Source organism: Oncorhynchus kisutch, linkage group LG17 (assembly GCF_002021735.2).
Source record: "Oncorhynchus kisutch isolate 150728-3 linkage group LG17, Okis_V2, whole genome shotgun sequence".
NCBI lineage: Eukaryota > Metazoa > Chordata > Actinopteri > Salmoniformes > Salmonidae > Oncorhynchus > Oncorhynchus kisutch.
In genome coordinates this window covers 36,319,142-36,336,925 of record NC_034190.2, presented here as the reverse complement: position 1 = coordinate 36,336,925, position 17,784 = coordinate 36,319,142, and the positions used below count along the sequence as shown (strand labels likewise).

Genomic DNA, 17,784 nt, shown 5'->3' with positions numbered 1-17,784 from the left:
TCTGCCCGCTGGTGTGGCTTCATTTTAGAACATTTTAGAGGCGTAGCAACATTGTTTGCATTTTAAGCTAATTTCCTGCAATTAAAAAAAACTCTCCCATGGAGCTGAGTGACATTTTTGCAGTTTTATATTCCTGCAATTATATGCATTTTACCATGGCTAATGCTGTGTTCTTTTGCTCTAACATAATAACAAAATCAGTACCGCTAAAATAATTTACACTGTTTGGATTGGCCCAATGGTAGAAAAGTCCTGTGTGTGTGTGTGTGTGTGTGTCTTCTGTTTGTATTTTACACTCATCTGATTTTGTTTGTGCTCATGTAGCTGTATGTGCATTTGTATATCTCCCCTCTCCGACCTCCTCTCTTTCCCTCCATCTCCCCTCTCCACTCTCCGCCCTCCTCCTGTTCTCTCCACTCTCTGCCCTCCTCCCTTTCTCTCCCCTCTCCGACCTCCTCTCTTTCCCTCCATCTCCCCTCTCCACTCTCCGCCCTCCTCCTGTTCTCTCCGCCCTCCTCCTGTTCTCTCCGCCCTCCTCCCGTTCTCTCCACTCTCCGCCCTCCTCCCGTTCTCTCCACTCTCCGCCCTCCTCCCGTTCTCTCCACTCTCCGCCCTCCTCCCGTTCTCTCCACTCTCCGCCCTCCTCCCGTTCTCTCCACTCTCCGCCCTCCTCCCGTTCTCTCCACTCTCTGCCCTCCTCCCTTTCTCTCCACTCTCTGCCCTCCTCCCTTTCTCTCCCCTCTCTGCCCTCCTCCCTTTCCCTCCGTCTCCCTCTTAGTGTCGTCGTATTAGAGGGATAATGTGTGGACAATAGATCTCCCCCTGGGTCAGTGGCCTGCCTATCCCAGTCTCCTCTCTCGCTGAGCCCCAGACCTGTTGGTGTGACTGTAGCCTGATAAGTTGCTTGGGGTTGCAGGGAGGACACTGGAACAATGTAGATAATCCTCTCTATTGAACTTTATGGGGCTCATTTCATAATTCTCCCTTTCACTGTGATTCGGGAGGGGAATTATTATTTGTGCGTGTGTGTGTGTGTGTGTGTGTGTGTGTAAGGAGACTAGCACTGGCACCAGCTTAGTCTGCTTCGTTGCTGCTGCTCTCACTCCTTTCAGATAAAACACGCTGTCGTACACTCTTCAGTCTTTGGCTCTCACGTCTGTATCGAAATGAAAGGCGAGCAACACACACACTATCGCTTAGTAAACTGCAACACAAAGAAACAAGTTCACCCTTTTGCACACGCTCATACTGCCATGCTAACAGTACTGCCCCTGCATGCAATAGGAACCATTTGTGGGATAAAATTTGCCTTCAGAGTATTCATTGAACAATGGCCTATTAGTATAATCCCTCCATACAGCTGTCTGTCTTCCCTCTCTTCCCTCCCTCCATCCCTTTGTCTTCACCCGTTAGCAACGTAGGGATATGAATTCAGTGTCAGCAAAGCCGAATAACTCAATTTAAACGATAGAATGAGGCACAAGTGCCTTTCAGGATGAGGAGAGCGAGAGTGGCACTTACTAGTTAGATGGAACAAGGACTCTCCAGTTCATTTGTGTGTTTAGCACTAAATGCCCTTCTATTGGATGCCAGGGCTGCCTGGCTCATCACTGCTGCTGCTAGAGGAGAGGACAATTCCCCTTCACTCTGAGAAATATGGGGCTTCAACAAAGGACTTCCGTCAAAGTCATAGGCATCACTGCCCTCTTGAAATCGACAGTGTAGAATAAAAAGTTAGGCTAACGACCGTATGCTCCTTGCTTTGCTGCTTAGTCAAATTGCCATCAAAGGTAGATTAGCAGTGTTTTTCACTGACTCCAAAGAGTTTCATACGATGTCATAAATCCTCTGATCAAGTGACATAGTACAGGTGACCTGATGTTGTGTAATGCGTTCTCCTATCATAACTGTCTCTGTTGACTGGTTCACTTTCATCATATCCTCTTTTGAAGGACACTAGCCAGCCTCATTGAATCGAAACCACAAAATTAAGAAACATGGCTTGACTCGAATATCCACATTGTCCTAAACCAAACGATAGGCAAATATATAAAATGACCCCCTGGAAATCTGTGTTTAGCTGTTGATATTGGTCACGGCCAATACATTAGTCATTAGCCACAAAGAGAAGCATGTGTAGTTCTCTCTCTCTCTCACACCTCCTCTAAAGGCCCATTAGTATGTCTAACTAGGGTGTGATCATTCCTATTACTTATTATGATCAGAGCACTGACTTTCTGTCCGCACTACTGACTGACTGACTGCTGCTTTCAGATGCCTTTGCTCTCTTTATTTAGTCTCTCTCTCTCTCTCATTCTCTCTGGCAAGTGTCATTCTGATCCCTTTACGCTTTCTTTCATTCTCTCTCTCTCTCTCTCTCTCTGTCCCCCTCTCTTTTCTAATGCTGCTCTAAACGGCCATGTGTTATCAGTGACGCACAGCCAGGCCCAGGACTCTCTGTTGTGTAAAAGGGGAGAACAATACCAGTTTGAAAAAAAGATCTCTCCAAGGATGGCGTGTTACTTTTAAAACTTTAAGCGCTGTCCAAGGTGCTGACATGGCACATTATGCAAGCGCCCCCATCAAAGGTTGCGAAATATCAGTGGGTTTTTATGGAAGTGCTGCTGTCCAATGTTCTAAAGTATCAGTGAAAAGGCTTGGATGCACCAAGGTTGCTATCTGTCATCCATTATTAATATTGTAGATGCACTGTCCAAGGTTCTGAAAAATCGGACCAAAACTGAAGTTGCAGTAGTCAGACTGCCTAAATGTTAGATGGCTACTGTAGAAGAGCTGTCCAAGGTCCTGAAAAGCAGTTCTGCTGTATGTAGGTTGTCATGGCTGAGAATGTGCTGTCCAAGGCTTCGAAGCTGCAGCAATTGCTCTAGGCCAGGGCTGCCCAACCCTCTTCCTGGAGTCCAACCCTAATATAACACACCTGATTCTACTTATTAGCTGCTCAACAAGACCTTAACTTGCTGAATCAGATCTGCTAAATTAGGGTTGGACTGAAAACCTACAGGACAGTAGATCTCCAGAAAGAGGGTTGGGCAGCCCTACTCTAGGGTGCTGAACCACCGCTCTAGCTGTTCTCGAGACTCAAATACCCTTTTGTGTCCTTATGCCCTGGCTTGTTTTCTAGTAGCTGCTGTGTTTTTAAAGTTCCAGGATAAAAACATGTTGTCCTACAAGCTTAATTCCTGAACAGATGGTATCAATGCACTTACGAAAATATGTTTTATCATTTGGAAATATTATGCGATGGTGGCACTTTTGAGATTAGGCAAATCCCCAAATATAATGTGGGGTGTTATTACTTTAAGTGCAGATATTCAAGTGTGTAATCATCTCATTTTCCTCTAATGGCTAGTATGTAGGTTTATGTTCTAAAGTTATGTCCAAGAGTAAATCTCAACTACAGTGGCTATTACCTCTTTATAAAAAGTTCTACATTCGCTTTATGAGTAGTGCGTGACCCTAGGGATTTCAATGCATAATCAAACCCACCCACCCCCAAAAAACTGAATTTGTATCAATTTCCTGCACTCATCTGAGATCATTTCCACACTGTCATTTAGGGCTGCACGTTATGGGCAAAAAAAATCTAGAACTTATGTTTAACATATATTGCAACTGATTTTAGTTGGAATCGTGCGTACAGTTGGAATCACGGCAAACAATATAGATTGTTCTAATTCTACACTTGGAATACAGTGTTTTTTGACATGACGACAAATTAAATTGCTGGGGAGGAGTTATTGTTACAGGGTAGGAATCAAAGTGTTGGTCAGTGTTTCCTAGGGGACCCTATAATAAGCGAAGTGGAAACCGCATCGTAGTCATCAACATTGTTGCATGTGCTGCATTGCCCATGCAGACTGAACGCTGGGTGTCTGGAAGAGCAACAACAAATGCACTCCTTGAGTGACGGGGTGGGACTAGGGAGGGAGGGAGGGATGGAGAGGTGGAGGGAGAGAGAGGGATGACTCAAGTAGCAGCGTAAACTATACAAATGGACGTTACACATGGCATATCACGTTTAACAAGCCAAACATTCAAATACCATTCTAGAAGGTCAAGTAAAAACCCAAACCGATTGGTGCATCAATACCCATATATTGTATATTAGGGTATACCGCCCAGCCCTAATACTGGTGATGTAATGCATGTAATCAAGACTAGTGACTAGGCTGAACTACTTTATTGAGGAAAAATGTAGGTTTTATTGTCACATACACCAGACAGGTGCAGTGAAATGTGGTGTTTTACAGGGTCAGCCATAGTAGCACGACGCCTCTGTAGAAAATGAGGGTTAAGTGCCTTGCTCAAGGGCACATCAACAGAGTTTCACCTTGTTAGCTCAGTCTGACTGTGATATGGGGTTGTCTCACCTAGCTATTGGAGTAGAGGTGCATCTGTAAGTCGCTCTGGATGCGAGTGTCTGCTTACTGACCGAAATGTCTGATGTATTGAGACCATGAGATGACGAGTGGTGCTTGAGGCAGACTGGCGAAATGTAACGACGTTTGACTTCGACTAACCTAATGCTGTTCTCCCGCTATCTTTTCTGTTCTTTCTTTCAGTGGTCCTGCTGAACTCAAAAGAAACTCAGGCAGAGCTCGGTTGGACGTCGCACCCCTCCAATGGCGTGAGTGTACCAGCCTGTTGTATACTTTTGAATGTACATGTTCGTGTGTGTTTCTGTGAGTTTGTTCGCGTGCATGTTTGAATGCATGCGACCATGCATATCTGAAAAGGTGTGTGTCTGTCTGTCAGTGTACATCTACACTACAGCTGGGACGATAAACCAGAAATGATCGACACTGACTTACCGCAGGCATTTTACTGATACCTTTCATTGCGATAACTAGTCTATACTATCGAAATGTGAAGTTTTAAGCATGAAATAAGTTTGCTAATAATGGTCATTGTTAATGGGACAATGGATGGCTACAGCCATCAAACTAGTAGTAGTTGAAAGGACAAGTGTGGTGCACATTAATGTTCTGAACTTATCGTTCGGGTTTATCGTTATCGCATCAATTTATCACAATATGGCCTAGCTCTTTGTGCCATGGAGTAGTTCAGCTTGCTTCTAGCTCGAACTGAGAGCGGGTCCCCTGACCTCAGTGGGTATAGTTCCAGGGAGCACTCTGCCCAAACAGACTGTGAGTGGACAGCTGTCCCCACCTCTCTGCCCCTGTCCTCCTCCTCCCTTCCCCTCGCTCACCCCTCCCTGAACCAAACAGAGCAGAGCTCGTCACTTCACGCTAATCGATGTCCTAATCCTGGACAGGATGTCACTGCACCCACCGCCAGAGACACACACACACACACACAGCCACACACACACACAGCCACATAAATTGTCCCCTCTATCGATTTGGCTTGTAAAAACCGCACGCTAACTTATGAGTGACTGGAAGATAAATAATACTCGGTGGAGGAACGTTTTTAAGAATCACTGAAGACGAAGTGGTTTTTGAAGTCACTGGCTATCATTTATCTTCCACTCATACGTTTTGTCGCTGAACTATAAGACTGTGAATGATTTATTATGCTCTTTTATGAATCGATGGGGCTTCAAATTTTGAAGTGGAAATGAATGGACTTGTCCAATTCATATACTTCAGCCAGACTGCTGAAGTATGTGAAGCGTGTGTTTTCAAGTCATTGCAGTGCAGCAGTCTTTCGTAACTTGTTGTCTGTCAGCAAACCACAAGACCAAGGCTTAGATAAACTACCCCAGTCCAATGTTGCTGCTATAAATCAACATGTGGAAGCTAGACTTAGTCAATGGATGGATACAGTTCCACTGAAGTCATCGCCCACACACACACACACACACACACACACACACACACACACACACACACATTCTGAATCATGTTGAGTCTGTCACCATAGACTTAGCAGCACCCAGGACCATACCATTACCAAATTGGCTGGTTTGTCAATGTAAAAGGCAATCTCCATATCCATCCTTAAAATGGTCAATTGGTATAAGTCAGACTTAAACATAATATTTCTTTACCGAAACTAATTGAACACTTCCTATATTTCCTACACCTAGGTGTGATACACAGGCTATGTATTTGTGTGTGCCGATGAAACCGTGAATGTGCCCAAAATGGTGGGAGGCAGAGTGGTGTGAGGAGCATAGCCCTTCAGCATAGGCACATGTTCCCAAAGCATCTCGGTTCTTATTCATTTGTGATGTATAAGGCAAAACTGATCCTAGATCAGCACTCCTACTATGAGAACCTTAATGAATACATAGCCAGGAGTTTGTGACCCTGTGACCTAACCAGGAACATGTCCTGACTCTTGTGATATCAATTAAACATTACACAATACAGAAGGGCATTTTTCGATAATATATTTCAACATGTTCAGTTGTTTGGCTAGCTAATGCAGTCCCACTAGGGCGTTTAGCAGAGCTGCAGCGTTGCTCACTCAGCACACACGGTGAGTCGGTTTTACCTGCAGTCCAAAATGATGACGGCCATGTGGGCACGTCTCCTGCAATCTGTTCTTTATTTACCCAGTTAATTCTGGACGTGGCAGCCATTTGCATTTTCCCTCCCCATAGTGTCAGTGGGCAGCTGTGAGCTGCTTTACAGCTCTATAGTCTCTGTGGAGGCCCCCGCCACTGTAGTTTGTCTTTCTCTCTGTTGTCTTGTCTCTCTATTGTGGGAGAGGGAGGCACGTGCACACACACACTGGGGGCTCATTTGCTCCTCAATATCATGTGTGGTTTGTCTGTGGAGAGTGGAGGCACATTAACACACACTCTGGAGGATCATTTAGTCTTTCTCTTGCTTCACGAGTACAGAACCCTAGTGCCAGTCTCTGCAGGCACAAACCCACACATGATATTTACCCTCTGTCTGGATGATAATGTCATACAGTTGACCCACAACAACTCCCAATTTGTTGTGGGTCAACTGTAGGACGTCCCAATGTATACACAGTTGAAGACGGAAGTTTACATACATCTTAGCCAAATGCATTTAAACTCAGTTTTTCACAATTCCTGACATTTAATCCTAGTAAAAATTCCCTGTCTTATGTCTGTTAGGATCACCGCTTTATTTTAAGAATGTGAAATGTCAGGATAATAGTAGAGGGAATGATTTTATTTCAGCTTTTATTTATTTCATCACATTGGGTGGGTCAGAAGTTTTACACACACTCAATTAGTATTTGGTAGCGTTGCCTTTAAATTGTTTAACTTGGGTCAAATGTTTTGGGTAGCCTTCCACAAGCTTCCCACAATAAGTTGGGTGAATTTTGGCCCGCTCCTCCTGACAGAGCTGGTGTAACTGAGTAAAGGTTTGTAGGCCTCCTTGCTCACACACGCTTTTTCAGTTCTGCCCACAAATGTCCTATAGGATTGAGGTCAGGGCTTTGTGATGGCCACTCCAATACATTGACTTTCTTGTCCTTAAGCCATTTTGCCACAACTTTGGAAGTATGCTTGGCGTCATTGTCCATTTGGAAGAGCCATTTTCCACCAAGCTTTAAGTTCCTGACTGATGTCTTGAGATGTTCTTTCAATATATCCACATAATATTCCTACCTCATGATGCCATCTATTTTGTGAAGTACACCAGTCCCTCCTGTAGCAAAGCACCCCCACAACATGATGCTGCCACCCCTGTGCGTCACGGTTGGGATGTTGTTCTTCAGCTTGCAAGCCTCCCCCTTTTTCCTCCAAACATAACGATGGTCATTATGGACAAACAGTTCTATTTTTGTTTCATCAGACCAGATGACATTTCTCCAAAATGTACGATCTTGGTCCCATGTGCAATGTGCAGTTGCAAACCGTAGTTTGGCTTTTTTTATGGAGGTTTTGGAGCAGTGGCTTCTTCCTTGCTGAGCGGCCTTTAAGATTATGTCGATTATAGGACTTGTTTTACTGTGGATATAGATACTTTTGTACCTGTTTCCTCCAGCATCTTCACAGGTTCCTTTGCTGTTGTTCTGGGATTGATTTGCACTTTTCGCACCAAAGTACGTTCATCTCTAGAAGACAGAACGCGCCTCCTTCCTGAGCGGTATGATGGCTGCATGGTCCCGTGGTGTTTATACTTGCGTACTATTGTTTGTACAGATGAACTTGGCACCTTCAGGAAATTGCTCCCAAGGATGAACCAGACTTGTGTAGGGCTACTATTTTTTATCTGAGGTCTTGGCTGATTTCTTTAGATTTTCCCATGATGTCAAGCAAAGAAGCACTGAGTTTGAAGGTAGGCCTTTAAATACATCCACAGGTACACCTCCAATTGACTCAAATGATGTCAATTAGCCTATCAGAAGCTTCTAAAGCCATAATTTTTATTTATTTAACTAGGGAAGTCAGTTAAGAACAAATTCTTATTTTCAATGACAGCCTAGGAACAGTGGGTTAACTGCCTGTTTAGGGGCAGAACGACAGATTTGTACCTTGTCAGCTCGGGGATTTGAACTTGCAACCTTTCGGTTACTAGTCCAACGCTCTAACCACTAGGCTACTAGTGTATTTAAACTTCTGACCCACTGGAATTGTGATGCAGTGAATTATAAGTGAAATAGTCTGTCTGTAAACAATTGTTGGAAAACATACTTGTATCGTGCACAAAGTAGATGTCCTAACTGACTTGCCAACACTATAGTTTGTTAACAAGACATTTGTGGAGTGGTTGAAAAACAAGTTTTAATGACTCCAACATAAGTGTATGTAAACTTCCGACTTCAACTGTATATATTTCTCTGTCTCTGTCGGTCTCTTATTTTAGTTGTAGTTTTTTTTCTGGCTCCTCAATCCCCCTTTATCCTTTCTCGACAACATCCCGCTGAAAAGGCAGCGCGTGAAATTCAAAAGTATTTTTTAGAAATATATAACTTTCACACATTAACAAGTCCAATACAGCAAATGAAAGACAAACATCTTGTTAATCTACCCATCGTGTCTGATTAAAACAATTAAAATGCTTTACAGCGAAAATCACAACATATGATTATGTTAGGTCATAGCCAAGTCTAAAAAACACACAGCCATTTTCCAGCCAAAGATAGGAGTCACAAAAAGCAGAAATATAGATCAAATTAATCATTAACCTTTGATCTTCATCAGATGACACTCATATGTTACACAATACATGTATGTTTTGTTCGATAATGTGCATATTTATATCCAAAACTCTGTTTACATTGGCGTGTTACGTGCAGTAATGTTTTGATTCCAAAACATCCGGTGATTTTGCAGAAATACTCATAATAAACATTGATAAAAGATACAACTGTTATTCACAGAATTAAAGATAGACATCTCCTTAAAGCGCCCGCTGTGTCAGATAAAAAAAAAAAGCCCAATCCAGCCAGAGAAATATCCGCCATTTGGGCCAACAGAAGTTAGAAATAACACTCTAAATATTCACTTACCTTTGATCTTCCTCAGAAGGCACTCCCAGGACTCCCAGTTCGACAATAAATGACTGATTTGTTCCATAAAGTTCATTTATGTCCAAATAGCCACTCGTTGTTAGCGGGTTCAGCCCAGTAATCCATCTTCATGAGGAGCGAGCACTTCGTCCAGACATAAACCCAAAAGGTTCCGTTACAGGTTGTAGAAAACAAGTCAAACGATGTATGGAATCAATCTTTAGGATGTTTTTAACATAAAACATCAATAAGCTTCCAACCGGAGAATTCCTATGTCTGAAGAAAAGCACTGGAACAAGAGCTACCTCTGTCGGGAGCGCGCGTCACGAACCTGAGACACTCTGCCAGACCACTGACTCAAACAGGTCTCATGAGCCCCTCCTTTATAGTAGAATCCTCAAACCAGTTTCTAAAGACGGTTGACATCTAGTGGAAGCCGTAGGAAGTGCAACTTGACTCCATAGACACTGTATTCGGTAGGCCAAGCTTTGAAAAACTACAAACCTCAAATATCCCACATCCTGGTTGAATTTTTCTCAGGTTTTCGCCTGCCATATGAGTTCTGTTATACTCACAGACATCATTCAAACAGTTTCAGAAACTTCAGAGTTTTCTATCTAATACTAATATGCTAATAATAATTAGCATCTGGGACAGCGTAGGAGGCAGTTCACTCTGGGCACGCTATCCATCCAAAAGTGAAAATGCTGCCCCCTATCCCAAAAAGGTTAACTCTCACCCTCTCTAAATATCTCTCTTCCTCTCTCATCCCTCTATCCCTTTCCTCACCATCTCCCCAGTGGGAGGAGATCAGTGGCGTGGATGAGAAGTACAAGCCCATCAGGACCTACCAGGTGTGTAACGTGATGGAGCCGGCGCTGCAGAACAACTGGCTGCAGACGGGCTGGGTGGCGCGGCGCGGCGGCCAGCGCATCTTCGTGGAGCTGCAGTTCACGCTACGCGACTGCAACAGCATCCCGGGCGTGGCAGGCACCTGCAAGGAGACCTTCAACCTGCTCTACGTGGAGTCGGACAAAGACCTGGGCCGGGTGACCCGCGAGGAACGCTACACCAAGATTGACACCATCGCCGCTGATGAGAGCTTCACGCAGGGCGACCTGGGCGAGAGGAAGATGAAGCTCAACACGGAGGTGCGGGAGATCGGACACCTGAACCGGAAAGGGTTCCACCTGGCGTTCCAGGATGTGGGGGCATGCGTGGCCCTGGTGGCGGTGCGGGTGTACTACAAGCGCTGCCTGGCCACGGTGCAGAACCTGGCTGTGTTTTCTGATACGGTTGCGGAGGCAGCGTTCGCCACACTCGTGGAAGTCAGGGGAGCCTGCGTCAACAACTCTGAGGTTGACACGGACAGCCCTCCCAGGATGCACTGCAGCGCTGAGGGGGAGTGGCTGGTGCCCATCGGGAAGTGCAGCTGTTCAGCGGGTTACGAGGAGGGTCACAGCAGCTGTGAAGGTAAGAAAAAATGCGGGATGGATGGATGGATGGAAGGATGGAAGGAGTTATGTAAAGTGAGTGAGGGAACGATAGAAGAAAAGAGTGACTGATGTATGGAGGGTGGAAACAAATGCGGGGCAGGGGACTTTGTTTTTGTGGTAATCACCGTGCAGAAATGTTCTGTTTTTGACCTGAACCAGTTCTGTCTGGCTGTTGGAGACATTTCATCGACAACCTGTAATCATGTTTGAGGCAGGCAACATTGAAGGGAAGTGGGTGAAACGATTTTATGAATAGGATGAGTCAGGCACTGCACTGTCCTCAGGTAGTCATTGTATTCAACAAGACAGCATTTGTAATATTGATGACTGTAGTGAATTGCTGTGTTAAGGATGTGGCACGTGGGCAGTTCATGGCCAACTAACATATATACACACCCTTGGGCCAGTGTTAAGGCAGTGGGCGCTGTGAGTGCTCTGATGCAGGACTAGAGATTCTGGCTCATCCTCACAGCCAGTGGTTCAGACGGTCTTAGCAGAGAGAGCGACTGGTGTCTGCCATCAGCTTTCGCAGCCCATCTTGTGTCTTTTTGAAAATGGGCGAGCGAGACTGGGCGAGAGAGAGTGAGACACTGAGAATGAAGTGTTCGTGCTTTAATGAGAAGAGTCCCTCAGGGCTGACTTGCTTGGACTTTCCTGATAGAATATACAGTATGAGTGTGTGTGTGTGAATGTGTGAGCTTAATACCTGTTCCAGGAAGTTATGCATTATTTGTGTGTTTTACAGGGAGTTTGGAGTGAGTAATAGAGGATGTGAGAGAGGCTAACAGAAACCCAGAGAGCGAGGGGCAGAGAGCGATAGCATAGCGAGAGACAGATCGAGAGAGAGGGGAGATAGCATATTGGTAGAGAGAGCGCTCTAGCCTCATTGGGACTCTAGTGGGAGATTGGCCCTGTCATTGCCCATCAGTGGCAGCCCCAGTGGAGTACTGCTCTATTCAGTGTTAATGGCGTGAATATGCACGGCCAGCACTGCCCAAGCACTCTCACACTCCCACAGGCCATACAGCACAAGCACTATTGATCAGCCATAACGCTCCACTAAACTGAGGAATTAGGCTTGGAATCCACACACACACACAGACAGACAAACACACATCAGCCTATTCTAGTATTTCATTTTACACACCCAATACGGTGTGTGTGTGTGGGGGGGGGAGTGGCAAAAGGTGTTTCTATGCACGAGAGGCTTTTTTGCTTACTGTTTTTTTAAATGTTTTTCGACAGTGTATTTGAGTACTTTCTCTTGTGTGTCCTGTATCTTATTTAGATTTGGGAGTAATTGCGTTTCCTCGTGTGTGTGTGTGTGTGTGTGTGTGTGTGTGTGTGTGTGCGCTGCTCAGTAGTATTGAGTAGAGGCCTGAGGAGGTACTGATAGGGTGTAAAGAGAGAGACCGTGTTCTGTGGAGCAGTGCAGAGCTGATGATACACTGGCTAGAGCTGCTGCACGCCCTTCTGTGATTAGGTGTGTGTGCCCGTGCGTGTAGGAGGAGAGAAAGAAAGACGGGGGTTTTGTGTGTGAGAGGGAAGGGCATGATACGATACGTAGCTACACACACTCTCTTGCACACACACTTTGTTTCCTTTGTCTGTGTTGTTGTGTGTAAGGGAGGAGGGATTGATGCAATGTAATGTGCTGAACAGTAAAGCTGGGCTGAATGTCAAACCAAACACTAGGCCCCTAAGCCCTTAATCAAGTGGCCACTTGCTGTTGTGTTTGATAGTGATCACTCGAGTCTGCAAGTGTTTTGGCCAAAATGAGCACTGAGAAGATGTGCACTCGACGTCCCAACTGCCACTTATCAATATTCCAAAATTGGGACTAGTTTCAGGAAACTAGGCAAGCTATTTAAAGGTAAACTTTGTTTTATTTTTTATCAAAATGTGTTTTTTGGCAGAAATGCCTTCTGGAATGTGGACTTTCATGTGACTTAATAACAAACATGTATGCCATCTGTAAATACGAATAAAATTATGAGCCTGGTTGGTTTAGCCACAGAAAGTCAGCAACCTTCCCGTTAGCCATGATTGGCTGAGAGAATGGATGGGCTGGACATGCCGAGAGATCAGTTCGAATTGGTCTGACATGTAGCATGCTTCTGTCTATAACATGAGCTGCTCAGTATGTGTAGGTAATCCTTTCTAACGTGGCCTTTTTGAAAGGTATCACACAGAACTGCATAACTGTTGCTCTCCACTTACTGGGGGACTGATTTTTGAAATCAGTGGAGTATGATAGCTCAGGAGATGGAGAAAATTCTGGGGTTTGATTTCAAACATGTAGACGGAGTCGAAAAGAGAGAACACAGAAAGAAGGCTGGCTGTATAAAACACCTGTCTCCGGATTACATCTTCAAACTCAGAGCAACCATGGCATCCGTGACTGAGAGGGAGTAGTGTCTATCTATGCTAGCTAGCTACATTTTCAGATATTAGACGTTTCGAATTTGGTCAGAAAGTCGTTTTCATTTCAAGTTAGTGTACTGTTAGCTAACTAACGTTTACATGTATGATCTGTGTAGTTATAGTATTTGTGTATCAGAGCCATTTGCATTGCTAGTTCTAGCCTAATGTTAGCTTGCTAACATTGAACTTGTTGGTTAGCTACCTGCAGATTCATGCAGGGTAGTAATGTTATGAGTTGGGATTATGGTTCATATCTAAACAAGACTCCACTATGCGAGTAACCATTTCAATAGAATGTTCATGAGGTCACTGCAACAACTGTTGATAGAAGTAGCTGGTAAATTCGCTCTGGTTATCTACTCTGACTTTAGAGCACTCTCTTCTGAGTGTCCCAGAGCGCAGAATAACTAACTGACAAATTTACGAGTGCTCAACACCCGTTGAATATGGCCGGTGTCTGTAAACGATGGCAAAAAAGAGGAACTAAATTGTTGCCAGCAGCACAGTTGCAGTCAACAACGCTCTGGATAACATAAAAACAGCCTAACCAGCTCTGCCAGGGCGAGTTAAATGGTCAGAGTGAGGTGTTCTCTCATTTGTCTGGAAGTAGCTAGCAAGCTAGCCAACATTAGCCAGTTAATAACTTGAGTGCTTGACTACTGTTGTTAGGTCGGAATGTTCGGATCAACCCTACTCCTCGGCCAGAGCGTCCAGTGTGCGCTCCGAGAGCAAAACGCTCTGAATTTACGAACAGACAATATGACAACGCTCTGCGTTTACAAACACCCAGAGCGCACTCTGGCACTCCAGATTAAATTCACAAAAACACGCCGATACCGATATCCAATATTTTCCTTGCCAAAAAAAACCCCCGGAACAATAACCAATATTTCAAATTTTAGTGACCTTTTAAGCATTCTAGTACAGTTAAATAGTTAACATACACACATGGTCTCAGCGGTCTAAGGCACTGCATCTCAGTGCAGAGGTGTCATTACAGTCCCTGGTTCGAATCCAGACTGTATCACATCCGGCCGTGATTGGGAGTCCCATAGGTCGGTGCATAATTGGCCCAGCGTTGTCCGGGCCGTCATTTTTAAATAAGAATTTGTTCTTAACTGACTTGCCTAGTTAAATAAAGTTATTTTGTTGGCGTTTACATATGTCCCCATTACCAGTAAAACAATGAAAACCTATTTATTTCACTTACTTGCTATGCTGTTTCGTTGGTTCATTTGTTCAGTCGTTTCATTCTCAACCAGGATTTCTATGGAACGCCAATTGGGTCTTTGACGTGTCAAATAAGCTGAGTTGACCAATCAGGACTTGAATATGACTGCACATCACATAATAATTTAATGCGTTTATACATTTTTACATGGTGTAATCAATGTAATTACTATCACTCGTATTTCATATGTCACAACGATTTATCGATACGTATGTTATGATGGTGGTAAAGTTGTCTCGTGCACCTACAGTGCTTGTCATAAAAAAAAGCTAGCTAGCCATTGGATGCAAACAATGTTCTTCCACAAAAACATAGCAAAACAACATTATCGGTTTCATTAGCTATAGTTAGCTAGTTAACTATATAGCTAGGTGTCATCTAAAATTCTTATTTGGTTAATGGTGGTCGGACCCATCTATGTGAAGCTTGCCACAATAAGGATTATCCACAATAGTGGACTTGGAGGTTAGCCTTAAATAAAATTATGGCATAATTAAACTATTTGTATTCATTTACATCACTGCCAATTACATACTTTTATTTAGAAGGCAAACGGCAAATTCCATCATTGTGCCTAATCCTTATTGTGGCTAGCTTCACAACACATAAATGGGTCCGGTCAAGCCTCACTAACCAGATGAAGCTAGCTGGCTGCTAATAACGTTAGCTTTGGGCAACAGGGTTAAGTAGCTGGCTAGCTATTTATTTTCATGAACTGAAGTTCAATTTCAATAGGCGAACAACAAGTGGCAACTTACTCACAAGGATTCCTAAATCATTGCTAATAATAATGAAAACGACTGCAGTTTCTACTGGTCATTTCTGGCTGGTTGTACTCTCTTTCGTGTCGTCTGAGATTCCCAAAGATTGGAAAGCAGCTGCGGTCATCCCCCTCTTCAAAGGGGGGGACACTCTTGACCCAAACTGCTACAGACCTATATCTATCCTACCGTGCCTTTCTAAGGTCTTCGAAAGCCAAGTCAACAAACAGATTACCGACCATTTCGAATCTCACCATACCTTCTCTGCTATGCAATCCGGTTTCAGAGCTGGTCATGGGTGCACCTCAGCCACGCTCAAGGTCTTAAACGATATCTTAACCACCATCGATAAGAAACATTACTGTGCAGCCGTATTCATTGATCTGGCCAAGGCTTTCGACTCTGTCAATCACCATATCCTCATCGGCAGACTCGACAGCCTTGGTTTCTCAAATGATTGCCTCGCCTGGTTCACCAACTACTTCTCTGATAGAGTTCAGTGTGTCAAATCGGAGGGTCTGCTGTCCGGACCTCTGGCAGTCTCTATGGGGGTGCCACAGGGTTCAATTCTTGGACCGACTCTCTTCTCTGTATACATCAATGAGGTCGCTCTTGCTGCTGGTGAGTCCCTGATCCACCTCTACGCAGACGACACCATTCTGTATACTTCCGGCCCTTCTTTGGACACTGTGTTAACAACCCTCCAGGCAAGCTTCAATGCCATACAACTCTCCTTCCGTGGCCTCCAATTGCTCTTAAATACAAGTAAAACTAAATGCATGCTCTTCAACCGATCGCTACCTGCACCTACCCGCCTGTCCAACATCACTACTCTGGACGGCTCTGACTTAGAATACGTGGACAACTACAAATACTTAGGTGTCTGGTTAGACTGTAAACTCTCCTTCCAGACCCATATCAAACATCTCCAATCCAAAGTTAAATCTAGAATTGGCTTCCTATTTCGCAACAAAGCATCCTTCACTCATGCTGCCAAACATACCCTTGTAAAACTGACCATCCTACCAATCCTCGACTTTGGCGATGTCATTTACAAAATAGCCTCCAATACCCTACTCAACAAATTGGATGCAGTCTATCACAGTGCAATCCGTTTTATCACCAAAGCCCCATATACTACCCACCATTGCGACCTGTACGCTCTCGTTGGCTGGCCCTCGCTTCATACTCGTCGCCAAACCCACTGGCTCCATGTCATCTACAAGACCCTGCTAGGTAAAGTCCCCCCTTATCTCAGCTCGCTGGTCACCATAGCATCTCCCACCTGTAGCACACGCTCCAGCAGGTATATCTCTCTAGTCACCCCCAAAACCAATTCTTTCTTTGGCCGCCTCTCCTTCCAGTTCTCTGCTGCCAATGACTGGAACGAACTACAAAAATCTCTGAAACTGGAAACACTTATCTCCCTCACTAGCTTTAAGCACCAACTGTCAGAGCAGCTCACAGATTACTGCACCTGTACATAGCCCACCTATAATTTAGCCCAAACAACTACCTCTTTCCCAACTGTATTTAATTTTTATTTATTTATTTATTTTGCTCCTTTGCACCCCATTATTTTTTATTTCTACTTTGCACATTCTTCCATTGCAAAACTACCATTCCAGTATTTTACTTGCTATATTGTATTTACTTTGCCATCATGGCCTTTTTTGCCTTTACCTCCCTTCTCACCTCACATTGTATATAGACTTGTTTATACTGCATTATTGACTGTATGTTTGTTTTTACTCCATGTGTAACTCTGTGTCGTTTTATCTGTCGAACTGCTTTGCTTTATCTTGGCCAGGTCGCAATTGTAAATGAGAACTTGTTCTCAACTTGCCTACCTGGTTAAATAAAGGTAAAATAAAATAAATAAAAATAAAAGTATTACTGCTAGCTAGGTACCAAGCTTAAGCTAGCTACTCCAGAAGTTGCGGTCGAGCAATTGATACTTCATTACCAACGCGATATTGTAAACACAATGTTCGAGGCCGGTGTTTGCTTGTTTGCAGACTTTTTTGTACAGCTTTGACAGTGCTAATATATCTTTTTTGTCACGCAAAGACCCAAACGGCGTTCCATAGTATGCATGTCATGAAGTTAATAGCAGTGACGCTATTAATGTGTAACTCCGGTAGGGCAACATCTGGAAAAATAGCGCACTTGGTGGTGTGTACCGGTGCTCGACCAGTAGGCGAAAGCCAACATCACCCACGAGAGAGAACAGTTGATTGTCAGGGGCAATGAATTGCATTATCTTGGCTTTAATGGATTTCGCCTTTGCGTTGTCTCGCTGAACTTTTACTCACTCTTTCAAATGACTGCTTGACTTGTTGACTGCTCGATCCACACAGCATACATTGTGGGCTAGGTTAGGAATGCTGTGTTGCATGTGTAGCGCAAAATTTTACGTGGTATCACTACGTCATGTACCTAT

At 44.2% G+C, this 17,784-nt stretch overlaps 1 protein-coding gene across 1 annotated transcript in view; it reads left to right on the top strand.

Moving 5' to 3' along the window:
* The window catches only part of LOC109908468 (ephrin type-A receptor 7), a 175,572-nt gene that overhangs the window by 33,945 nt on the left and 123,843 nt on the right, over positions 1–17,784 (top strand). The window contains exons 2-3 of the mRNA XM_031793291.1: positions 4,584–4,648; positions 10,230–10,902. Of these exons, the coding sequence (XP_031649151.1) occupies positions 4,584–4,648; positions 10,230–10,902 (738 nt within the window). The remainder of the gene's footprint in view (positions 1–4,583; positions 4,649–10,229; positions 10,903–17,784) is intronic.